At 36.7% G+C, this 27,420-nt stretch overlaps 1 protein-coding gene across 1 annotated transcript in view; it reads right to left on the bottom strand.

Moving 5' to 3' along the window:
* The window catches only part of DACH2 (dachshund family transcription factor 2), an 864,497-nt gene extending 842,395 nt beyond the window's left edge, over positions 1–22,102 (bottom strand). Inside the window, exon 1 of the mRNA XM_086387136.1 lies at positions 21,366–22,102. Within this exon, the coding sequence (XP_086243262.1) occupies positions 21,366–21,880 (515 nt within the window). The 5' untranslated portion in view covers positions 21,881–22,102. The remainder of the gene's footprint in view (positions 1–21,365) is intronic.
* Between the last annotated feature and the right edge of the window lie 5,318 nt (positions 22,103–27,420).

Genomic DNA, 27,420 nt, shown 5'->3' with positions numbered 1-27,420 from the left:
TTAAATGATCGTACATCTAGAAAGTGTTAGAAAAAATGTGGCTATCTAAGACAGAATAATAATTCCCTAGGCTTTCGTTGTTCAAGAGGAGCTATCAATCAGAATCAGAAAAATACACCTCTTTGGTATAACAATAAATTTCCTTAAAATATGAACAGTTTCACTAAGTAAATACATTAAATTATAATAAATCATAGTTACACTGTCAAAGCAACAAACTGAATACATTTTGAGTACTTACATCCATGTACCACATTAGGCACTATGAATGATAAAACAACACATCAGATTATTCTTGAAGTTGAGGAATTTGGAAGCTATTTGGGGAGGGAGAAAACACATGCAGCTTAAAACAATTTATAAAATGAGAAGGAAGAGCAGGAGGAGGAGGTGGAGAAGGGGAAGGGGAAGAGAAAGGAGGAGGAGAGGAAATAAGAAGAAAAGCTATGGACACCTTATCTTTGACAGAGAAGGCCAGAATATACAATGGAGAAAAGACAATCTCTTTAACAAGTGGTGCTGGGAAAACTGGTCAACCACTTGTAAAAGAATGAAACTGGAACACTGTCTAACACCATACACAAAAATAAACACAAAATGGATTAAAGATCTAAACATAAGACAAGAAACTATAAAACTCTTAGAGGAGAACATAGGCAAAACACTCTCCAACATAAATCACAGCAGGATCCTCTATGACCCACCTTCCACAATATTGGAAATAAAAGCAAAAATAAACAAATGGGATCTAATTAAAATTAAAAGCTTCTGCACAACAAAAGAAACTATAAGCAAGGTGAAAAGACAGCCTTCAGAATGGGAGAAAATAATAGCAAATGAAGCAATTGACAAACAACTAATCTCAAAAATATACAAACAACTCCTGCAGCTCAATTCCAGAAAAATAAAAGACCCAATCAAAAAATGGGCCAAAGAACTAAATAGACATTTCTCCAAACAAGACATACAGATGGCTAAAAAACACATGAAAAAATGCTCAACATCACTCATTATCAGAGAAATGCAAATCAAAACCACAATGAGGTACCATTTCACGCCAGTCAGAATGGCTGCTATCCAACAGTCTACAAGCAATAAATGTTGGAGAGGATGTGTAAAAAAGGGAACCCTCTTACACTATTGGAGGGAATGCAAACTAGTACAGCCACTATGGAGAACAATGTGGAGATTCCTTAAAAAACTGGAAATAGAACTGCCATACGACCCAGCAATCCCACTGCTGGGCATACACACCGAGGAAACCAGAATTGAAAGAGACACGTGTACCCCAATGTTCATCACAGCACTGTTTATAATAGCCAGGACATGGAAGCAACCTAGATGCCCATCAGCAGATGAATGGATAAGAAAGCTATGGTACATATACACAATGGAGTATTACTCAGCCATTAAAAAGAATACATTGGAATCAGTTCTAATGAGATGGATAAAACTGGAACCTATTATACAGAGTGAAGTAAGCCAGAAAGAAAAACACCAATACAGTATACTAACACATATATATGGAATTTAGAAAGATGGTAACAATAACCCTGTGTACGAGACAGCAAAAGAGACACCAATGTATAGATCAGTCTTATGGACTCTGTGGGAGAGGGAGAGGGTGGGGAGATTTGGGAGAATAGCATTGAAACATGTATAATATCATGTATGAAACGAGTTGCCAGTCCAGGTTCGATGCACGGTACTGGATGCTTGGGGCTGGTGCACTGGGACAACCCAGAGGGAGGGGAGGGGAGGGAGGAGGGAGGAGGGTTCAGGATGGGGAATGCGGGTATACCTGTGGCAGATTCATTTCGATATTTGGCAAAACTAATACAATATTGTAAAGTTTAAAAAAAAAAAAAAGAACACATTTGAATCAGTTCTCATGAGGTGGATGAAACTGGAGCCGATTATACAAAGTGAAGTAAGCCAGAAAGAAAAACACCAATATAGTATACTAATGCCTATATATGGAATTTAGAAAGATGGTAACAATAACCCTGTATGCGAGACAGCAAAGGAGACACAGATGTATAGAACAGTCTTTTGGACTCTGTGGGAGAGGGAGGGGGGAATGATTTGGGAGAATGGCATTGAAACATGTATAATATCATATAAGAAATGAATCGCCAGTCCAGGTTTGATGCAGTATAGAGGATGCTTGGGGCTGGTGTACTGGGATGACCCAGAGGGATGGTATGGTGAGGGAGGTGGGAGGGGGGTTCAGTATTGGGAACACGTGTACACCCGTGACAGTTTACATACTTCAGTTCACTTTCATTCAGTTTTAACAAATCTGCCAATGATTTATGCTTGAATAAAATATTCATTTGAAGTTCTAATCTCATCAAATTTGAAATATGGGGCAGGATGAGTAATCACTTGTTCCTTTTGTCGAATACATATTAGGGTCCTAATGCCTAAAATAGTCTTTCCACAACACTTTGCACAGACTATTCTGACTGAGATAACCCAAAGTATAGTGTATGCACATGTCTCTTTTCAGTGCTATATAAAGAAGGGAAACAAGCTTTTTTTAATCAACCCAATGGGCTAAAATCAAATTTTAACAATGGAACTGCATTTTTCCCCTAAACAAGAGTCTTAATAGCAGATGTTACTACATATGGCTTCCCTTGCTCTTCTCCAGCTGCAGAAATTAAAACTCAGAATCAGTGACAGAATCTATTAGTTTGCAAATGCTGACCAAACTCTTCTTCCCAACCACTCTATTAACATACCAGGTGAATGTCTGGGCATACCCCATCAGAGAAACTTTGTTTCCTAGGTAATTAATAAGGAATTAAGATTGGGATCACCAACTTCTTAGCTTTGCTCTGCTATGATTTCACATGAGAACCTCATGTTTAAAGCTTAACTATTTCTTCATCATTAAACCTCCAAGGTCACAGAAATCCCAAGAGTAGTCAAAGAGTAGTGAGGAGAAGTAGTGACTACAGAAGAAGCTGTTTAAGTATTTAGATTCCATGTGAGGTTAATAATGCATGAATCAGAGAACAGCAGGTGTTAAACATACAGTGATTGGGTTTCTGCCACTTTGAAAGCATTATAAACACTCTATAAGTAAAGAACCATGACAATTTCCTAGTTCTGGACCATGCCTAGAAGCTTTGTAGTACTCTGCTTAGAAAATACTAGTGTGTTGAAATGAAAGTAGGAACTTAATGCATTCTTTCTGAGTATATGACATACTAATAAGATCAACAAACACACAGCCTAGGACCAAGAATGCTTCTGGTATAAAGTCAGTTCATAATAAAATGAAGTATATCACCTATTATAGAATAATGTTAATTACAAATGAAATAAACCAAACATTATTTCAATTATTCAGAAAATATTATTTTTCACCATATTCTTCAAGCTTAACTGAAACATAGCACACCCATGGCAAAACAGGAATTATTAAGTATACGTACCTTCATAATATAGTGAATGTGGTTATTTCTAAAGAATGCATTTGTCAAATTGAGCTCCCTGAGTTCTTAATTCCAGTAACTTAATTTTAAATTTTTTAGAAAGTTAAATAGTTTTTAACAAAGCATACTCTAATAGCATTACTATATGTACTACAAAATTTGAAATACATCAAGACTCCTCTCTTAATCCTTAGCAATTTCAGTGAACAATGTATATACATAGACGACATGACCAACACTCTAGTCTTTCAGTTTTGATGACATGACCAACACTCCTCTCCTTCAAAGATCTTGTTCTCTTTACTCTGTCACTCATGCTCATGACATACGGAACCCTAAGTTCCGTAATTACCAGGAATTTCAACTCCTCCGTATTCTTAATTTCAGGCATCCTACCCTCTGACCACAACTACTTCTGCTTCACTCCTTCTAGTACTCCAATTCCAAAAATTATTTGACCTCTTTTTGGAACCTCCAATTCATTGATATTACCAGCTTTTTACTGTATCTCACTTTCTTGAATTCCTTTTTTTCCTTACCAGTTTAAAACTTGTTGTCACTCATTATAATCACTTTTTGCATAAAGCCTCAACTCCCTTGCACCCTCTGGTTTTGCTATACTCATAGGACTTAGCAAAACCACAGTTCTTATTAAATTCAATTATTTGCCTTTGCAGCAAAACTGATGCAGTTCTATATGGTGGAAATAAAATACACAACCATACTGACCATTTTGAATTTATGATCAAAAACCTCAGTGGGCATTTAATATGGCCTGGCAATCATACTAAACTTTTAAGTAGTTTACTCTCCTACTCATATAGATGGCTATTTCACATTTTGCCTTTCTCCTCAAATCTCCAAAACTTCCTTTCCAGTCCTCATTCTTAACGAATGACTTGTTACCCACTCCACTGGGAAAGTTGAAACAATCAGAAAAGGTCTTTCATGGAGTCCTTAAACCAGAGCAACCAAAATCTCCACCATCTGTTAATGAAAATACACTAACCTTGCTCCTACCTAAACCCAATGCCTCTGCTTGTGCACTAGATCCTATCTGCTCTCTCCTATTCAAGAATATCACTTCAGGGACTTCTCTGGTGATCCAGTGGTTAAGAATCTGCCTGCCAAGGCCGGGGACACAAGTTGGATCCCTGGTCTGGGAAAATCTCACATGCTGCAGGGCAACCAAGCCCGTGCATCACGACTACTGAATCCTTCATGCTCTGGAGCCCACTCACCGCAACTACTGAAGCCAGCATGCCCTAAAGCCCGTGCTCTGCAATAGGAGAAGCTATCTCAATGAGAAGCCTGCACCACAATTACAGAGTAGCCCCCACTCGAGGCAACTAGAGAAAGCCCAAGCAAAGTAACAAAGACCCAATGCAGCCAAAAATAAAATTAATAAATATTCCCTTTTTAAAAAAGAATATCACTTCAGCAATACTACAACATCATTTTTCTTAATTTCTAATGTATTATTCCTAATAGCCCATGCTATAACTTCTTATTTCATTCTTTTTTTTTTTTTTTTTCCTTACCGGACTGCAGCAGGTTTAATAGCAGCCCCAAGGGTATGCCCAAGTTGTAACCCCCAGAACCTACAAAGAGGACCTGATTTGGAAAAACAATCTTTGTACACGTGATTGTGGATTTTGAGAGGAGATCAATCTGGATTAAGGTGGGCCTGTGTTTGTGCTCTGCTGCTCAGTTGTGTCGACTCTTTGTGACCCCATGAGCTGTAGCCTGCCAGGCTCCTCTGTCCACAGCCTTTTCCAGGCAACAATACTGGGATGGGTTGCCATTTCCTACTCCACTCTTATTTCATTCTCCCCTACTCTCAGGCTACTCCCTCCCACCTGGAAACAATTATCTATACACTCTGCTTCCAATTCACCTCCTCTTGATCTCTCTTAAACACATCACTTAGACTTTTCATTTTTATTATTCTACTAAAACTGCTCTCATAAAGCTCACTAATGACTTCCACTTTTATATCTAATGGCCAATGTTCAGTCATGGCTTTTGGCTTATCAACAGCATTTGATATGGTTGATTACTGCCTCCTTTTTGATACATTTTTTGCACTTAGCTTTCAAGAACATCATTCTCCCTTGGTATTCCTCCTACTTCACTGCATGTTCCTTAGGCTTTTGTTAGTTTCTCTTTTCCCTAATCTCTTTATCTTGGTGAGACCCAGAACTTAGTACTTAAAACTCTTCTTTTTTCTATGTATGGTCACTCCTGTCCAAAATTTGTATTTCCTGTTTAGATATTTCTTTCAAACACCATCCAATGACTACTATAAAAGGCTGAAAAGGCTAAAATGTATCTAAAAACTAACACATATAAAACTGAACACTTAAACTTTCTCCCCAAACCTGCTCCACATACAGCCTTCTCCTTCACAAATGATGGAAAACTCATCTTTCCAGTTGCTCAGACCAAAATCTTGGGAGTTTTCTGTGACTCTTCTTTTGCTCACACTCAGTATCTAGTTCCTAGCTCAGTCAGAAAATTCTGTTGGTTTTATTTTCAAAACTTATCCAGAATCTGACCAATTCTTACTATCTATACTCTATCACCAGAGAAGGCAATGGCACACCACTCCAGTACTCTTGCCTGGAAAAGCCCATGGTTGGAGGAGCCTGGTAGGCTGCAGTCCATGGGGTCGCTAAGAGTCAGACACAACTGAATGACTTCACTTTCACTTTTCACTTTCATGCATTGGAGAAGGAAATGGCAACCCACTCCAGTGTTCTTGACTGGAGAATCCCAGGGACGGAGGAGCCTGGTGGACTGCCGTCTATGGGATTGCACAGAATCAGATATGACTGAAGCGACTTAGCAGCAGCAGCATACTCTGTCACAATGGTCTAAGCCACCACCATCTCTCTCCTTGTTCACCGCAGTAGCATCATAACTGCTTCTACGTTGCCCCCATTTGAAACCTGTTCTCAATCTAGTAGCCAGTCATCATTTAGAAACCTAGGTCAAATCATGATAGTCATGCTCAAAACTCTGCAGTGACTCCCTATTTCATTCAAAGTCCTTAAAATGTCCTAAAGGTCCTATATAATCCCCTCCCAACATTACCATTTAGATCTTGTTCTTACTATTCCCCTCAATCACTTCACTCCAGCCAAACTAGCCTCCTTACTATTCCTCAAACCTACTAGCTATGCTACTAGCCAAAGCCATGTTTTTGGGCTTTTGGCTGGATAAGTTTTGGTCAAACTGTTTTCTCAGCCTGAAACACTTTCCTCAGATTTGGCTAGGCTAACACCCCTCTGTGAACAAAGCTCATGTTCTCAATGAGGCCTATAGTATCCATTCTATTTAAAACTGCAACCAACTCCAGTGCCTGCCATACCCTTACTTTGCTCTATTTGCTCTATAGTTTCCATAGCACTTACCACCTTCTAACATACAGTATTATTTACTTATTTATTATGCATACTGTTTATTGTCTTCCTCATCCATACTACCAGGTGGCTCAGTGTAAAGAATCCACCTGCCCATGCAGGAGACATGGGTTCGATCCCTGGGTCGAAAAGATCCCCTGGAGAAGGGAATGGCAACCCACTCCAGTATTCTTGCCTGGAGAATCCCATGGACAGAGGAGACTGGAAGGCTACAGTCCATGCAGTCGCAAAGAGTCAGACACAACTTAGCGACTGAGCCACCCACACGCATCCATATCACCATACCCTAGAATATAATCCTCTTCTCAGGGACAAGAATCTTTATTTTTAACAAATATATCCCAAGCACCTAGAAGAATGCTTGACAGAATAGTCACTCAACAGCTTTCTGATGAATGAATGAACAACTAGTAATCTTTTTTATGTGTTTATGCCTTGTCTCTACAGTAAGATTTAAATCTCTCTGAACTTACCAACCAATGCTAGCATAATATTTCAGACACAAGAGACAATTCATATTTTAGTAACTATTAATAGATCCCACCATCATATATTCTTTCAATATTATGCTTTGATGAACTACTGACATTCCTATACACTTTCTTGAATTACTATTCCTTTCACTTTTCCATTCAAAATGTTAAGTTTTTGTTGATTCCCAAAATCTTTCTGTACATGTATATGGAACTGAATCTCCACAGAGGGAGTTCAGTTACTACATTTCTGAAAACATCATCATTAAAAATCAGTATGTCCCATCAAGCATGCACCCTGAAGACATTCTAGGGAAGCTCCTAGTGCCTCTCTTTCTTACTAGTTTATCTCTATCTCCCACCACTAGTTTTTCCATAATTTCCTGACTATCTGCAACAATCCACCCCCAAACAAAACTTTTTTTTCAAATTTGTCTCTCAAGACTTAATACTTCAGAGACAATATAGAGAGCATAATGTACCAGAGGAGATAAAACAGAAGCTTAGGTTCAAGGACTGTATCTGCCTGTACTAGATTCTATGGCCTTAAGCAATTCATTTTCTTTACCTATATTTCAATTTTCTCTCCTAAATTCACAATCAGATGACATGCTTTGTAGAATTGCTGTGAGGATAAATGCAGAGAGTGTATGATTAAGCTTTGCAGCCTGTGAACTGCACAAATTTAAGTCACTATTATTGCCTAGAAGCACTATAAGCTTCATTATAACTATGGATGATGCTGATTTAGCACTGAGAGGAAAAAGAGTCTAAATGACATTAAGTGATGCCCAGAAGTATCATGTTGTACAGTGATCAGCCATCTGTTTATTAAAAATTTAGAAATTTCACAACAAAATTATAAAAATAAATTAAGGATTAGATTAAATGAGCTAATGTATATGAAATCACTATATAAACTGTAAATCAGTACATACATGTAAAGTTTTTACTATTACACCTAGCTAGTAATTTTAAACTTCCAGATATATTTTCAGGGAGAAGGCATGAAGGAAATATTTAAACTTTATTGTACTTATTAACTATATAAATGCCACTTTGATGTTCTTTAATTCAAATTTTAATGTTCATTAAATAACATTGAATGCAGTGGTTCAAATTACTCCCTAAAATGCAAACTTAATCTTGAATACCATAAAAACTTCACACACATACCCAAAGGCAAAATGTAACCCTTTTTAATAAATTCATACTCAACATGTGTTTCAAAAATGTGCTATGGCAAGCTAGAATCAGGTTAATAGACCAATAGTAAGGCAACTTACAGAGGAAATATAGTTGGACACTGCATAAAATATTTTAGAAATTAATGTAACATTTACTAGTATAGTAAAGGAATATTATTTTAGTGTCAACACACATGCAAATATTCTGTCATGGTTTCAAATACTACTAGCTCACCTCAAATAGAATAACATTTCCACATTTTGCCTTTAGTGTTTTTATTTTTCCTCACAGCTAATATTTTTATACTTTCTGTTCCTATTCATGAATCTGCTTAAACTAACCACTAGAATAAAATGAATGCAATTAAAGGAAATAATTCATTCAACAGATCTGTGGAAAGGCCTTCCTCAGTCCACATTATGCTACCTACTTCTCATCTGTCATCTAAATATTAATAATTCCTGATCCATTCAATATTTCCATGAGAAATATTTTCTCAAGTTTTCTTCACTCTTATTTATCTTCATTCCTTTGTTCATGCCTAAATGGTACTACATCAATGCTGCTGCTGCTAAGTCACTTCAGTAGTCTCTGACTCTGTGCAACCCCATAGATGGCAGCCCACCAGACTCTGCCGTCCCTGGGATTCCCCAGGCAAGAACACTGGAGTGGGTTGCCATTTCCTTCTCCAATGCATGAAAGTGAAAAGTGAAAGTGAAGTTGCTCAGTCGTGTCTGAGTCTTTGCGACCCCATGGACTGCAGCCTACCAGGCTCCTCCATTCATGGGATTTTCCAGGCAAGAGTACTGGAGTGGGGTGCCATCACCTTCTCCAACATCAATGCTAGCATGACCCAAAGTATATAGTTCTCCTATGTTTAAAATCAAGAGTCCTCCTAATTGGACAGAAAACTTGAAAGTCTTGAGCTCCATGGCCCCTTCTTTGATGGACACTTTTACATTTTTTCCACTAATACAGAAAAAGACCTAAAAATCTGAATTTCTTGAATTGTATTTACATTTAAAAACTGAAAGCCCGCTTGGGGGAAAAAATATGAAACAATACACAGAAGAGCAGTTATTCAATTCACTGGGGCTAAACTGAAAAGAATAAGAAAAGCTTTAGACTCTGGCAGAATGGAGATTATGTAAACATACAACCTCATGAAAAAGAATATCGCCCTAAAATAACAAAAATCTGTCAGTCTTCTAGTATGACAAGGACCAATCCAAAACAAATGCAAGAAAGCGGTGATCCTACAGTACTTGTATCAGTTAAGCTCTGGAACAGTTACTACTCTCTTCAGAGACCACAGTACTCAACTTGTACCCATCATCAAAATGGCCACTCTTGCAGGACATGATCAGCATTCCATTTTTGAAACTGCAAGTGGAATGTCAATTAATTATTCCAATCATAGAGTAGAAACACTTCACAAAAAATTGATTTAGCACTATACTCATCAGTGTGTTTTAACTCAAAAGCCATGATTCCTCTGATGTCAACACATGTTTATTTAACTTATAGTGAAAGTCACTCAGTCGTGTCCAACTCTTTGCGACCCCATGGACTATACAGTCCATGGAATTCTCCAGGCCAGAATACTGAAGTGGGTAGCCTTTCCCTTCTCCAGGGGATTTTCCTATCCCAGGGATTGAATCCATGTCTCCCACATTGCAGGTAGGTTCTTTACCAGCTGAGCCACAAGGGAAGCCCCTATTAAATGGTAGGTGGTTGTTTAGGGGTCCTAAGCACAGGAAACAAGATTAAAGACAACAACTGAACTCATGCAGTTTTCCAGGTTTTGATCTGCTAATAACTATAATGAGTACTGCATCCTTTAAATGGATAAATGTTTACATAGAGAATATAAGAATAAATTCAAACAAAATATACTAATTTAGTTAAGCACTAACATGATCCAGTACACAGCTGTTAGCTATGACATATAAGCTCAATGTCTGTTTATGCTTTGTTCATTTCAGGTGTTTTCTACATGAAGCATTGGATTCAACCTTAGTATGTTTCTGGTCTATCTCTCCTTCCCACCAGCGAATATTTATAAAATGTAAATACAATTTAATAGTAGAATAAGCAAGATAAATTTAGACAGGTACCATAAACATTGCATAATGTACTACAAAGCCTAATTAATGTTATGTTAATTTTCCACAATTTTGAATTGCATACATCATTTACTGTTCCTTGCATTAATGTAGGTTAGCTGAGAGTCAACCATATAACAATAAAATTCTACCTAGGTAATCTGGAGATGAGATGAAGAATTTGGATAATTCTTAAGATCACTCCTCTCTCCTTGATAAGTAGCCCGGTACAGACTAATAGTAGGAACTTATTTAATATTTGTTGAAGTGAAGTGACAAATGGGTTGAACTGGAAATATATAATATATACATATGACATATACATATATACACTATATATATTGTATGTATATGTGTATTCAAATTGAATATTCTAATTGAGTTATAAAATGAGAGCAAAAATTTGTGTACTGTGCATAAAATGTACTATGCATGAAATTTCTTTGTATGAATGAACTCCCCTTTTGTCTTCCTCAAGTAAAAACCCAGAGGGTACTCATAAACTTTTTTACAAAATACATTTAGAAGTTTAGCAGATCGTAGGCTATTTTCAAGGCAGAAAGTTTAATATTGACATTTAGTTATAGATGTTTATAATTTTCCAGAGTTATTTATGTTTAAATGTAATACATGCAAGGGTCAATGTACTCTGAAAAAATAAAAACAAATAATTTTTTCTCATCTCTGTTTTAATTTTTGGCACATAATATTGTATAGGACTACATGTAAAAGCATATTAAACTTTTAAACTTGAGAATCTATTTAAAACTAACATAAACGAAGGCAAGCTTTTTTACATGGGAAAAAAAAAACCATGTTTTTCTAATCCACAGTTATACATTCTACTATAAAAACTTGTATTGTCCACTACTGTAAAAATTTTATTGTCCAAAATAAAAACTCATAGAATAACTAATTTTATGAATTTTTAAGGACTCATACCCCTTGCAAAAATACTATATGTCAGAGAAAAGATACTAAAGTGAATTAACTGCAGCCATTCTTAAATGGAAATACATATTTTATTCCCAGTTCCTCTTGATGAGTATTTTATATAGTTATATCATAAGTAAAACATAAAACTAAAATATTTCATATATTAATAACTATTTTTAGTTTGACCTTTCTGGTATAATTCTAAAGACTGAAAAAATTCTAGTGTTACTGATATAGCACACAGGCAGATACAAGATATTTAAGGATTATTCAACAATGGATAAGGCAAAAATTTGTAATCTCAAAGATTTCACAATTTAACAAATATAAAAGGGGGATATAGACTTTATATACCCTAAGCTAAAGACAGCATGATTCCAGAATATAAGCTCCATGAGAGAAGAGACTGTGGTGTTCACTCTCTTCACCTAGAACACTGCCTGGCACCACAGAATATACTGTATACACACACAAACACACACTCCATTATGACAAATCTAATCATGAGAGATCAAAATTATCATGAAGATATTTTTATTTATTTAAATTCTAATAATTAAGTGGACAAAATAAGTTTTCCAAATGTCTACAGATTAAAGAAAATATTTCAATAAAGATACTCACACTAGGGTCTAACTTATGTCCTCCAAAGAACTATTTCAGGTGAATTCCCCTTGAGATTTTGTAATTAAAATTCCTTGGATTGAATTCAAGGGGGAAACCATATCATAAAGCATCCCACCATATTGTCTATAGTGTTATATAAAGCAAGCCCTCAGTGTCTGAATGTTTATTATCCTTTCAGAAGGATCAAGGCCTAACATACATATATAATCACATTTTATGGATGGTCACATTGCAATTTTTATGCCATTTATGTGAATTTGATGTGCTTTAATATGGCATTAAACTCAACATTCTTAAAATAGGTACTGTGTAAATAGCACCTATGTATCCTACTGTCAAAAGCCATTAAGAGATAGTATAGTCTTACATGATAATTAAGTCTGATTTTTTTAATGTTTTTATTGCAATAAAACAGGGAGCCTCACAATTGATGTATAGTGTAAATAATGCATTAACAAATGTGCTATAAAATAAATTTATCTAAATATCATTTAGATATTACTATATTTCTTAAATAAGCAAGTAAGAGACAAACTTCTTCCAAAATAACTAAAAGCTCCAAATCATATTGCTGTAAGCTATAATGGTTATAACTGTTAATCCAATACACCTTTTATACAAACCCATAAACACATGAGTGGAAAAATAGCACAGATGTTCATCTCTAATGCAATTTCCATTCAATTTCCTAAGTGCGGTCCCTGTGTGCAAACTAGCTTAACGTTATGTTTAGCTTGCAAATTCTTTAAATAAATAATGAATGCAATAAAACTAGGAGATCAATAGCAAGCTGAGAAATCATAAAAAAAAAAAAAAAGCCCTTTGTATTCAGGCTGTTGCCCATTTCAAACTTTAATCTGGAGACAGATCAATATTACTTTTTTCTTTTTAACATCACATAAATAGCAGATAGACTAAATGTAGACTAAATGCTGTTACCAGCTAGCAGTTGCCAGCAATCTGATAAGATCATCGGACACAGTTACAATTGAATGTTTTATACCTTAATATACACACTACATCATACACTATTAAGCAACTTGTTTAAAAATAAAAAAGGTTATTTAGCAATAAAAATACCATGGTTCATTATTTTTTAAACTCCAGCAGTTTAATTACAAAGTTTCCACCACGATTTGATCTAATAAACTAAATAATTGTAATGAGTTAGAATAGTACCTGCATATGAGTAGTTTCAACCTCAGGGGTCTTAGATGAAAGGAAATGTTACTCTTCAAAATTAATTACACCTGAAAAAGTTAAGCTATTCCTTTAAATGGAGGTGAGGGGAGGGGGCAGACACTTCATGCAAATTTGTATTGCAATGAATGGGTCCTGAGATTATTCAAGAAGAAAATAAATCACTATATTCCTCTTTCTATTCACAAACTATAGATAGAATGGAGGAAAACCCTCTTCTTACCAACCCATTTTTTATAAACACTTTGAAAAAATATCAAAAGTCAACTGCCTGGTTCAAGTGCTGGTATCAAGTAGTATAAATCTAAATCGTTGAGAATCATTTTATAGTAGTATTAGAACATCTCCTATGGGTTTTCACTAAAAGAAAATATCAAGAAGTCATACTTTCTTTACAGATACATTTCATTTAAACATTCTAATTTCATATAATAGATTTGTATAGCTTTAATGTACATGTGAAAATTTTATGCCATGATTAGAAATGGTTTTATAATGGAATTAAATTTTTAGGATTAGTGTCTTTTTATAATTGTACATTTTATGTAACTACTTAGGTTTTTTTTAAGCACAGCAATTTGTGCAAAGAATTCTAATGAGAAGAATAAATGTGTATGTGTACATGACTGTATTCATTAAACAAATGTGAATTAGGTGCCTAAATGTATATGATATCAGGCTTATTAAAATTTTACTATAAATATTACTGAAGTTAAAGATAACTCCTCAGAAATTATTATTAAAAATCCAAGGTTTTGTTTTATGTAACAAATTCAGTTTTATTTTAGGGATATCATTTTAGATAGTGATAAATGTATCCATTTGCTATTTAGCTATGTTATATTCAATTTTGCATAAATTAATGTATACCACATCTTACATTTTCAATATAATAATTTTACCAATTGTAATATATAAATTTATCTTTAAAGAAGGATGTGGCAAGACCTCACAATGAAGACATTCCCACAGTTTAAGCAAAATAGAAAAAAAAAAGCTAACTCTTGTCCATAACTTATTCAACTTACTTATAAACTTCTTTTTAAATTATACTGCAAATCATAACATGTATCCTAAGCTTCCAAGATTAGCCTCACACTGCAGATAAAAATATCCTGAAGAATTTGAGACCTCAACAGTATCAGTTAATAGTTTCCTGTTTTCCTATTCTAATAAAGCTAACAGTAAAAATTTGATGGAAGAATACTGTAAAGGCCTGCAAAGAGAACTACCTCTGAGAGTTGATTTTTAAATATATACATTCTTCAGAAAGTTGAAGAAGAAAAAAAATTGAATATCCTTTCTAAAATTTGTATTTTCAAGCATCAGAGATTAACTTTAAAAGTTGTAACAATGACAACATTAAACTCAAAATATTTCCAACAATTAACACAATTGTTTCTCTCCAAAATCCAAGGCAATGATGCCATGGATGAAATGAAATAAAACATGATAGTGATGATAGTAAATGCAGGTAGGTAATAAAGTTCACTAGAGTTATACAAAGAGCCTTTCAGTGTGCATATGTGTTTCTATAGTTTAAGAAAGTAAATTATAAAAGTAGCATTTATTGTTACTGAATGATTTTTAATTTACAATTACCCAAACTATAAACAGCTGCGATATACTAAAATAAAATAAACTTTTCTAAGATTTTCAGCACTCTAAAGTGAGGAAATGATGAATACACAATGGACAAGCTGTGTCCTTACTACTAAAGAGAAATATTAAATCCTGAAGTTCTAAATCTTTTGGTAAGAGTATATTACAGCTGCATTAAGCCAACAAGAAGCTTATTAGTAAGGATTTAAAAGCTAACACCCTTCTGTAATCAATTTAGATACTGCATTATTCTATTTATAGTGATACTTTCAATGTATTCCAATCATATATTACTTATTCTCATTTTTCCGACCATGATTAAATATTAATGTGGAGGCACTATTTATTAAGCAGATACCCTATATTTAGGTTTTAAGATATTGATTTCCACCATTTTGGAAGAGTTAATATAGCATGAAAATTAAGAATCTTTCCCATGAAGAAACTTATGATTGGTTAGATATTTTTCTTTGATTCCTAAATAAAATAAAATAAATTTAGTTGTTCTAAAGTAGAAAATGGAAAAAGGGATGCCACCACTTTAAAAGCTTCGATCTCTCTTACATTGCTGGCAGTATATGGGAACATTAATGCATCTGTCATGATAACAAGCTAAGAATAACATCTAGACATCAAACCGAGCAGAGAATCCATCTAAAGTGATTCATTCAGATCTGTCTCATTGATTTATTAAACACAAGGCAACATCTGCAGCCTCACAGAGCTGCTTGGTGAAATTAATGCAAGATCAATTCAAATGGAAAAAAGTGTAAAAGAGATAAATCAAAACACAATTTGCATGCAGTTCCACAATCAGGCTTATTGGGTGCAAATGTTCAATTTCCCTAGCAAAGCAAATGTGTTTAAATGTTGTTTTATTCTTTTTAGAATTGTGTGATCTTAAGTGACAGTGAAGAGTTTTGCAGGTTGAGATGGTGAAAGGGAAGAAAAAAATGCTACCAAAGACCTTTTGATTATGCAACAAGAATATCATTAATACCTAATTGTTTTTCTTTTGGGAAAAAGGTTTGATGTCCTTCCTCTGAAAACATGATATTTTCAGTTTTTGTCAATTAGGGCAGTTTTAATGTATATCTGAAATGTATAGAGTGGATAAACTTAAATCATTTTTTTCTTGAAATGCATCAGATAAAGCGTCACTGTAGATATAGGTTACCAACTGAAATATAATGTATTATGATTAGAGTGTCTCACAATTACATTTGCCTGCTGGAAGCACTTTTAAAACATCTAGAGATTTCATTCGGAGAAAGCGATGGCACCCCACTCCAGTACTCTTGCCTGGAAAATCCCATGGACGGAGGAGCCTGGTGGGCTGCAGTCCATGGGGTCGCGAAGAGTCGGACACGACTGAAGCGACTTAGCAGCTTAGCAGAGACTTCATTAAGACAAAATAAGTTTACTTAATAATGCATCAAACAACTCAGACTTGCTATTTTATACAAGTATTAGAGAATTCCTGTATGAAAACACCTAAACATTAATGTCTGAAGACGATCACTTCCTAATGACTTATTAGCATTCATGTACTACACACACTGAGATTAAAATCATACATAAATATCCAAAGATATTCTCTATCATACCATGCATCATTTCTTTAATGTAATACCCATTACCTAATAATGAGTTTTAGGGCAAATATGAAATCCAGCAAAAGTATTAGATAAATACAACAGTTGTTATTTATGCAGAAGTGTACTTTTTAAATGAATGTACATGTGGAAGTTCTGTGGACTGGCACATGAGTAGACTGCCTTACTTATAATATTGACATCATTCTCTAATAAAAGACAGTGCATTGTTGACTATGTGACTGACTATAGTCAGTTAACAGACATGACTATCCCCCTCATTATCCCATGAATTAAAATGTCTGCATTTATTGCCAAGATTAATTTCTAAAACCTTTTGATCATTTCTGAAAATGTAAGTCATACAAAATATTAGCCTAGGAAAGTGATGCAAGTTCTTCAAAAATTTGATTTTGCTTAACTTTACAATGAATGAAAACATCTATTTTCAAAGTTGTTATGCTTTGTGGATTATGAACTATATTCATCAAGTGTGAATACAAAGCCAAACTCTTTGACTATTTTAAAATATTTGTAGTATTTGAAAGTAGTAGTTTTAAATTGTTGTAAAAGTCACTATAAGTCACAAAAAGTTATTCTAACATGGAAGCCCATTTATGTTCTGTTCACACACAGTCAGAATAACAATAAACCATGACTTAATTAAATTTTTAATTAAAAACTGAATTATATTAATTTGAATATATGTTGAATGTCTCCAAATGCATTAAAATATTTTCTTAGTCATACATTGTGGTCTAAGCATCCATTTAACTATATGTAAATAACTGAATAACATTTAATCAGTTGGTCCTCAAATGAAATTAAATGCTGATTATGAAATCTGACAATGTTACTTTTATAGAGATAGGTAGATAAACAGAGATAACAATAAAATGTTTTGGTTGCTTTTTCATATTTACTGAATAACAATTTTTAATTTAATATTTTACTGCTATATTAAACTTTGAAGAATTCAGTAAGGAAAATCCATTGCATAAGAGTGAGATACTTTAGACATTTGCTTTCTGAATCGGCCCGGACTCTATAATATTAAAACTCTAAGTTCTCTTGGACAAGAAATGGAAAATAATCACAGTGCTTCATCTGCAAAAACAAAGATCTAAAACAAGATAACAAGTTTTCCTATTTGGTTTGGGTATTTTTAATCATCATTTTCTTAATAACCCTCAAAATAATCTTCTTTACAATTAATTTCTGAAGCTAAGGGGCATCAAGGAAAAATACCTGGATAGCCATTTTCAAATGCAGCGATATAAAGCCTGACATTTAATAGAACAATGAATATTCAAGAGTTTCAGTCTTTCCATTCTCTAGTAGCTGAGGCAAGTATTATTCTCCAACGACTTTTCTGGGAAGAGAACTGTGAATATTTTAATAATTAGTTAATAAAAGTTGTTAATATAAGGCACTGATTTAGCTATTTTTGTGACTTTCAGTACTATCAAAGAAATAATTATGTAAGTATTTTACTCATTGATTTTCAGTGGCAACACCTCAAGGTCTCTGAAAATGACCAGTTTTAAAGTGGTCTATTTTGTTTGTTCTGGAATAGTGTAGGAAGCATTCCAAATTAAAATATCCTATATTAGGCCTTGTATCCTTCCATAGTTATCTGACAAAGAAGGGCAGAAATGTTTATTATGTAGGAAAAGAAAATTGCCAACAACACCATTACAGATAGGCCTTCCATTCAACAATACAGTTTGGAGATTGATCCATTAGGAGATGAAGGTGAATCGCTTTTTTCAAATAAGAACAGTAGTATGTAGGTGTTCCTTGCACTTCTCCCCTCTTTTAGCTTAAAGTGCTAGGAAATCATGAGTCCTAAATGACAATTCTCTTTAGCCAAGTCTCCACTGGTATATTGCTCATCTTCTTTGGGCATCTCTATAAGCTCCTCTGATCCATCTTTCACTCCATTTTATGACATCATTCTGCTCATATCCTATATCTCTTTTCTCTTACTGTCTCCATCTCATCTACTTTATGTTGTCTCTCTTGGGCCTCATTCTTATTTACATCCTTCACCTTTCTTTTCACTGAATAGAAAAGTCATGGAAGTAATGTTTACTTAAATACTAATTTCACAGATGGAAGGAATGATTTAAGGTACACACATCTGTAAATAATGTTACCTCAAGTCATAAGGCATCCATTATAAGCATTATCATATTTTGTAGTTTTTTAACTATATGATTATGAGGACAAAATGTGGTAATGTTAATTAGATTTTTTCCAGAAATTTTGAGCATTTTTTTTTACTGTCTAGAAATTGCAACATAGGGGTTTCTAGTAGTTTTCCTCATCTTTATTTATAGATTGAATTCATAGAATATATTTCATAAATTTTTTCAATTACATATTGCAACACTTGTAACACAATTATAGAATATGTATGTAATAAAATACTCATAAAGAAAAACTGCAGTAGGAAGCACATTCATCATATTCCAGATATGTTTCCTCTTATATTTTTAATATTTATCTATCACTTTTACATGTGCACATACACAAAAGCAATCTAAGCCCTCAAAAAAGTTGGCACTATAAATGCTTGATAAGGAATAAGTAAAACATAACAATAGAAATAATAACCTAAAACACATCATATAACAGGGTTCAAAAATAGCATAAGAACACTTGACTCTGGATACAGGGAAATTTATTATTTTTTCCTTTAGTAAGTAGCTCTAATAAAAATTAAAGTTTCTATTTACAGAGGGAAGCATCAAAATCACATTAAAGTGTTAATCTATTTATTTTTTTAATGAAAATTATAGATTTTGCTCAAAGGTGTGTAAATTATTTATTAAAGAAAGTATAATTTCCTATGTGTAATAATTGTTCATTTCTCTTTAAGAGTGGGCATTTGCAAGAGAAACCAGGGAAAGGAGAAAGGAGGACAGAAGATAGGTTTTCAGGTCTACAATTGTTCAAGTCTTTTCAAATGACAACAAATAAACTAGATGACCCTCATCTGAAGTCCCTGGTAATCCTCTGAGTTTAGGTATTAATAAAGTGCTTTGTGGTCAAAATAAAATATCCTTTCTACTCTTAAAACCTATAATTGCTTCTTTTATTGAGGGAACAGGTATCCTTTGTGTTTTAAAGCAATCTATCTTCCTTAAGAAAATGTGGTCTAATAAGCCAGGTTTTTAAGCCCCAGATATGATTCAGGTAGGAGTTCTTATATGAATAGGTTTCTGCTTAATTGCTAGAACCCAGGAGAACACTGCTCAAAGAGAAAAGAAGAAAAACAAAGGGTTCCCTTGTAAGTTCTGTAGCATTATCTTATTGTAGCAGTCAGCAACAGTTTGTCTACAAGTTGCCAGTATACTTCGACTATGCATAGTAATTTGGATTTTACAGCAGATGTGTCAATTGGGTCAGTTTTGGTTCATAAACCCAGAGATCTTATGATTTAAAGTTGCATTGTGAGAAAATCTACCTCTGCAGATGTTTTATGCAAAATGATAAACAGCAGTGCTGTTTCACAACAAAACCGTTTGCCCCCTTTAGCTTGGTGATGGTGGTTTGGTTTATATGCTAATCACATCTACCAAATGTGCACTTTCCTAACAGATATTATTATACTAGAGATGGAATAAATACTAAGAAAACTAATTTAAAAGTCTTTAAAATATTATACATGTTTCAATGCCATTTTCCCTAATTATCCCACCCTCTAAAATTAAATGATCTTGAATATACTTTACTTTCTTAAAACTCAAACATTGAATAAAATTTGCTTATGGACATATGCAAATAAATATTTGTTCTACAATGTAATTCTAAGCTGTATTACGAAGGAGGTGCATTTACAACCAGAGAAGCTGACCATCATCATTTAGGGAATCCTCTCTTTGGGGGAATGGGATCCTTCCAATTATTTGCCTGGGGGAAGAGCTGAAAGCATCTTCTCCAGAAAACCTACCAATTTTTATTGCACTCCCCACCCGGTCCCGGCCCCGCCGCTCATGCCCCACATTGCCCTCTGCAGATTACCCAAAGGGTCGATCCCAGGAAAGTTACACTTGCCATCGTTCTTTAAAAAAAAAAAAAAAAAAAGGCTCCATCGACTTTCCTGTATCGTGTACGGGGAAGCTTTGCGCAGCAGGCATGAGCACTCATCTTTATGAGCTCGTTCTGGCTCTCTCTCACAGACAGACACACACACCACCACCACCACTACCACCATCACACACCAACGCATTCTCACAACAAACATACAGGTTGGGGAACGAATCATCCTCTGGGATGGATTCTAGACTTCCGACCCTCTGCATCCCCCAAATGCTGTGTTCTGGATTGCTAGCTTAGGAGCACAGTTTACAGCTAAGCCAGCCCTCTACTCCGGAAAGCCCTTGGTGTCCGTGTTCAGGAGAAAAATCTATCAGACCCGTATGGCCACAAATGAGCAGGAAAGAAAACCAAATAGAGAAATTAACAAATAATCACAAGCAGCCAGAACGCCATGCAAGATAAGGGCGAAAGGCTGGAAACTTTCAGTACAGGACCGCAAACTGAAGTTTGTACGAGACTTTCTTAGACCCAAGCCCTGCCCCTGAGCTCGGACTAGAAGCGACAGGAAATTAATGAGTTTTTCCAGTCCTCTTTTTCCCACCGACTTAGAGCCTAAAGAGTAGAGCAAGCTAGTTAAAACTCACTCTACAAAGTTGGAAGAGGATGAGACACGCAGAAGAGGGCAAAGGGGGAAGAGAAAGCTAAGAAACGAGAATCTCACCTGGCATTGGTACAATCGATGAACAAAGTTTCGAAGTCTTTCCTGGTGATGAGTTTGCAGCGGTTGACCCCGGGCTGGATGGCCCCCAGCCCGCGGAGGATCCGGACCTGCTCAACAGTACACACCACCGGGGATATGTCCAGTCTCTTCAGCTTGGTGTACACCGTATGCAACCCTCCCACCAGGTGTTTGAGGAAGAGATCAAAGACTTGAGGCAGGCAAATCAGTTCCTGGCCGTCCATCAGGAAGGAAGCCACCTTTACCCCATGCATGTCGACCATCCGGCACTCGTTGGTGTTGGTATTGCCGCTGCCTGCGCTGGTACTACCGACCCCTCCACCCCCGGCGCTGCCGCCGTGGTTATTGGCCATGAAACTGTTGATCATACTGGGGGTGAGACGAGGGGGCTCTCCAGGCGTCGAGTACAGAGGTTCCGCCCGAAACAAGCCCCCCGGGACGCCTGCGCCGCTGGAAGTTGCAGAGATTACTGGAGGTGCGGAGACAGCCATGGTCATTCAGTCTCAAATCTTTGGTCTTCAGGCCTTTGCTTTCTCGCTCAGTCTCCTCTAGGTCCCCTACTACCCTCTCCCTCACTCTCTCACTCTCTCTGGCTCGCTTACGCTCGCTCCGAACTGTTTGCAAGTCTACGGTAGCGGAGCTCACGCTACGCTCGAGCTCACTCACCACCCTGCAAACTGTGAGCTGCCTGGACCTGCTGCGGCCCGAAACCCCACCCCCACCACACCCCCTCCCGAGACTGGCAGCGCCCCCCAGCCAATGGGTTCCAACCCGTAGGCTCCCGAGCGCGCCGAATGGCTGACGCCCGTGAGTAGGTGGAGACTCCCTGGCCAGCCTCCGGACTACCTGAGGCAGTTAGGGGCCAGCCGGTGAATGAGGATGGAGCCGGAGAAGGGGGCAGTGTATTTCCTCAGCTTCAAGCCTAGCAGTCTGATAGAGAACATCGAGTTGTTATGCAGAGCTCCCAAAGTGGCCTCGGACACCGAACTACTCCCCTTGGCGCCCCAAGAGTGTCGAGGTGGGAACACAAAGAGGAATTCCAGACTGTTCCTCGCCCCAATCTGCTGCCACCCCGCACCCGGGTTCAATCAAGGAAAGGGAGATGCCAGCTCCAATTCATTTGCACATTGTTCTTAAACTCAGCAGGGGCTAAGAAACGGCTTTGCCCAACTTGCAAGGGGAAGAATCCAGTGAGTTCCAAAGTAAACAGCCTTCTCCTGCCCACCTGGCGCGCTTGGTGTAAGTTCTCCCACAACCAGTGCACAAAGAAACTAGCGTCCAATACCGCACTCAAATCACAGTTGCGGGTTTTTAATACGCTCCTACGCTCTGACAATCAGGAGGCGCAGAGAGCTTGTGAACATTTTGGAAAACAGCAGACTTGGTGTTTGGGTGGCGGACGGACACCTCTTTCTACAGAACTTCCGCCACGGTGTCCTGAACAGACTCGGCTTCCTGCGTAGCCATCCCTTAATTTCAAGATTGTCGCGTCCCATTCTCGGCTAAAATTGATAAGAAAAGTTCCTTTATGACTCAAGACAGTCACTACAGAATATGAGAGAAGAGCGAGGGTTTGTGCTCTTTAATACTGCATTTTCTTCCTTCGTCCGTGGGCTTGGATGGTTCAGTGATTAGAGCTCCACGTCCTGAACTGTAGTTCAAAATTTCTCCTCCCCTACTTGTCAAGTGTCCCTAAACGCACTGTAGAGCTCATAATGAGCAAAATGTCTAGACAAGGTACGTTCCAGGGCAAAGGCAGGGGTCTTTTCCACAGTCACATGGTGGTTAGATCACTGTAGCAAAGTTGTTTAAAGACTCCTTGTCGACCTTTCAGTTCTTTGATATCAAGCCATTTCTTCTCCTGTAGTCCTCTCCTCTAGAGGCTGTTATTTGGAAAGTGAAAGCCATGCTTTCCTTTCCTTACAAAACTTAAAAAACAAAAGGAAATGCTTTCATTTCCTTATCAATGATACAACTAAGACGACTTCTCCAATACTCTTACAGAATGTAAATAATTTTAGGAACTTACTGAATTTTATTCCCATCTCCTTGTACTTAACAGTGTCAAAGAGTAGGAATAAGCGGGCTTTCCCCCAATGAGTTGCTAAGTTGGACTCTCTTGCAACCTCAGGGACTGTAAACCGCCAAGCTCCTCTGTCCATGGGATTTCCCAGGCAAGAATACTGGAGTGGGTTGCCATTTCCTTCTCCAGGGGGAAAAAAAAAATAGTAATCTTCCCGACCCAGGGGGTCTTTCCCACCCAGGGATCCAACCGGTGTCTACTGAGCCATCAGGGACGCCCTTCAGTTCAGTTCAGTTCAGTCGCTCAGTCGTGTCCGACTCCCTGCGACCCCATGAATCGCAACACGCAAGGCCTCCCTGTCCATCACCAACTCCCAGAGTTCACTGAGACTCACGTCCATCGAGTCAGAGATGCCATCCAGCCATCTCATCCTCTGTCGTCCCCTTCTCCTCCTGCCCCCAATCCCTCCCAGCATCAGAGTCTTTTCCAATGAGTCAGCTCTTAATAATACATAAATGTCCTAAATTAGATTTATCAGCCTCTCTCTTCAATACATTTTCTCCTTTTGTCTTTTCATCAACCAAGTAATAAGAATTGTCCCTTGAGTCACTTTAAAGTTTCATTTTTAATTGTATGGAGTCAAAATGGTAAGATGTTATGATGATTCTTTTTGGAATACTGTGAAAAGTGACTCTAACATAATAGGCTGGAATGGGTGCAGCCACAAAATACTTGTAAAAGACATTGAATTGGTCTTGCTAGTTTGCTACTGTTGTGGAAAGAAAAGAAGGAGCAAAAAGAGACAATTGAAAAAGACAAGTACAGGCAGAAAAAACTTCCACAAAAAGTGGAGGTTTTCAAAAAAGAATAGAAAAGCACTAACAGAAATGTTGGTGTTTACAAGTTTTTTTAAAGATAAATCCAAATTGTGTTCAACAAGTTTTTTGATTTAGAAATGTCTATTAAGCTGTGTGCTGAAATAACTTTGATAACTGATTGTGATTGAAGTTTCAAGATGAATAAGTTTGACTTTAAAAGGGAAGTGTTTTTGGTTTTGAGTTTGTTTTTTTTTTTTTTTAAGAAATTTCTCTAACTGCATTAAAAATCCCAAGGCCAAGCTGCTCTCTTGTGTATTGCTGTACTTAAATTATCAAATCTTTTTTATTCACACAGTGGTTTGAAGTTTTCAGGAATAGGATGTTGCAGAGATATTTTGATGTTTCAAATTTAAATTATGATATATCAAAAAGAAAATTAGAAGTCAGGTTGCAAGCACTATTTGTAATACTGAAAAACAAACATGTGAACAACTTTTGAACAGGCTCAAACTAGATATGTCATATACTCAATGTGTCGTATACTCAATGTGATATATCAGATATGTAGTTGTATTTTAATTATGACCAGAGATTAATGTTCAAATTCTAGTAGAAATACTGGAGACTAAAATTGGTCATTTGATCATTGAAGGGTTAATGTCCCTTGAATGCTTGAAATACACAAAAGATACTTCACTTCATTATTTGAATCCCCTCCTATCTGCAGCCTTATAGAAAATAAACTTGGTAATTTTCATAAGAGATACTTGTAATTTAAAGATTTAGTCAGTTAGATCTAATAGGCCATGTGTTGTCTCTGGGTTTTCTTAATATTTTGATTACTCTATTTCTTCTTTTATTATTATCTAGATTTTGAGATTGAGACAATCAAATTCCACATGGAGAGTTTGTTTTCATCCCTTTCTGACTATAATGTCTTCCATAAACCAAACAGATTTCTAAATAAGGCTGGGTTTCTTTTATTTTTAGGGCTGGGTTTCTACAAGGCCAGAGGAAGCCTTGCATGTCAACACCCAATAAGCTGGAATTGCATGAAACAGTATAAAATCATAAAGGTTCCAGTAAATGGAAAACCCTTGGCAGATGATTCTCTATGGAGAGCTGCTGCTGCTGCTGCTGCTGCTAAGTAGCTTCAGTAGTGTCCGACTCTGTGCGACCCCATAGACGGCAGCCCACCAGGCTCCAACGTCCCTGGGATTCTCCAGGCAAGAACACTGGAGTGGGTTGCCATTTCCTTCTCCAATGCATGAAAGTGAAAAGTGAAAGTTAAGTTGCTCAGCCGTGTCTGACTCTTCGCGACCCCATGGACTGCAGCCTATCAGGCTCCTCCTTCCATGGGATTTTCCAGGCAAGAATACTGGAGTGGGGTGCCTTTGCCTTCTCCGTCTATGGAGAGAGGCACTAACAAAACTATGGAAATACTCAAAGTGTGTGAATTCCAGACACTCCAGCAACTAAGAACAAAATTAATATGAACAGATATCATATCTTATCAGAACAAAAAGTTCTAGATGCCACTATTTAGTGGAATGATTTGGGCCTAAATGTAGCTTCTCATAAACTGAAATGCTGTAATCTTCTGAGATTTAATTAGCAATTGACATTTACTCCTAATTCATGCTCAGTTTGGAGGAGGAGCTCATTTGTGACTTTAAGCAAAACATTCCACTTTGTTCCACATTGTCAGTGAAAGCAGGTACTATTTTGATTAAAAATAAATAAATACATTGGCAGTCTAATGCAGGATTAGGAAATGTCCAGAACCATTTGAAGGGGGTGGCTTTTACAATGGGCACTCAAACAAAACCCAAGGTAATGAATGGTATTATTTGAAACCTTCAGCCCACTGAGGGTTTGTGGGCTCTAATATGGCCTCTAATCAGAACCTCTCAGGAGCCCTCTAAGGTTCATTTTCAAGCAAACAATAAAAGGAAGTTGACTGGGCAAGGCAATAAATGTGAAATTAAAGCATTCATATAATCAAGAGTTTAACAAGCTAGGGCCTATAGGTATACCCCACTCAAAGGAATATATGGTTTCCTAGGAAACTAGCTGTAAAATGACCTTCTATAATATAAATTCTTTTTTTCACTCAGTTCAAAATTAAATTGAATATGAGTTCCAAGGGAGGCAAAGATGGAGAAGGGGGACCACTGGAGCAAGAAGAAAACTGGTCAAAACGTAAGGAGTAACACTTAAAATCAGATGCTCAAAGGAAAAAAAAAATGAACATTTACTAACTGAAATATAAAAAGAAACTCTCAAAGCACCGCAGAAAGTATAAGCACTTGTCAACTTTCAACATATCATGCCCCAATCTGCACTTTTCTAGGAAAGAAGATATGTCGACTTTAATTCCATCTCTGTCTCTCTATGTATTGTTCATTTTTAAATCTTTTGCTTTTTACTGTTCAAATTCAAGCCATTCTAACTTCAGCTGGACTCCCACTGCTACTTAGTATCCTTTTATTCCTTTTGTTACCTCCCTGTTGAATTTCCTGCAGCAGCAACTCCAACCCTTTTCTACTCTGCAAATAACCCTCCTCCCTCCTTCTTTTCAACTATTGCCTCCTACTTCTCTATGATTTTACCACAAAGTTATTCAAAAGGAACTCCCTCAACCTCTCTCTTCCTCTAAAAAGCTTTGTCTGTATTCTCTCTTATCTTCTACTCCCTCCCTCATTCCTCAGAAAATAAGTCTTCTCTACCGCCTTCACTGATTTTCCTGACCCCCTTCTCCTCGAAGTCACTAGTCTACCAAATGTATCCCCATCACTCTCTTTGGCATCTCCAATATCTCCCTCTCTACTTGATCTTTCCCCTTTTATTATTAAAAATGTTGAAGGCTGGGAATCCTTAAGACAGGTAAAACTTTCCTCAGCTTCAACCAGTGCCTCTCAGAGTGTGGTCTTTGGACCACTCAGTTCAGTTTAGTTCAGTTCAGTCGCTCAGTCGTGTCCGACTCTTTGCGACCCCATGAATCACAGCATGCCAGGCCTCCCTGTCCATCACCAACTCCCGGAGTTCACTCAAACTCATGTGCATAGAGTCGGTAATGCCATCCAGCCATCTCATCCTCTGTTGTCCCCTTCTCCTCCTGCCCCCAATCCCTCCCAGCATCAGAGTCTTTTCCAATGAGTCAACTCGTTGCATGAGGTGGCCAAAGTATTGGAGT

Source organism: Bos grunniens, chromosome X, assembly GCF_055505025.1.
Source record: "Bos grunniens cultivar Pamir isolate PY7600 chromosome X, Bosgru_T2T1.0, whole genome shotgun sequence".
NCBI lineage: Eukaryota > Metazoa > Chordata > Mammalia > Artiodactyla > Bovidae > Bos > Bos grunniens.
This window is presented reverse-complemented; position numbering and strand designations above follow the sequence as displayed.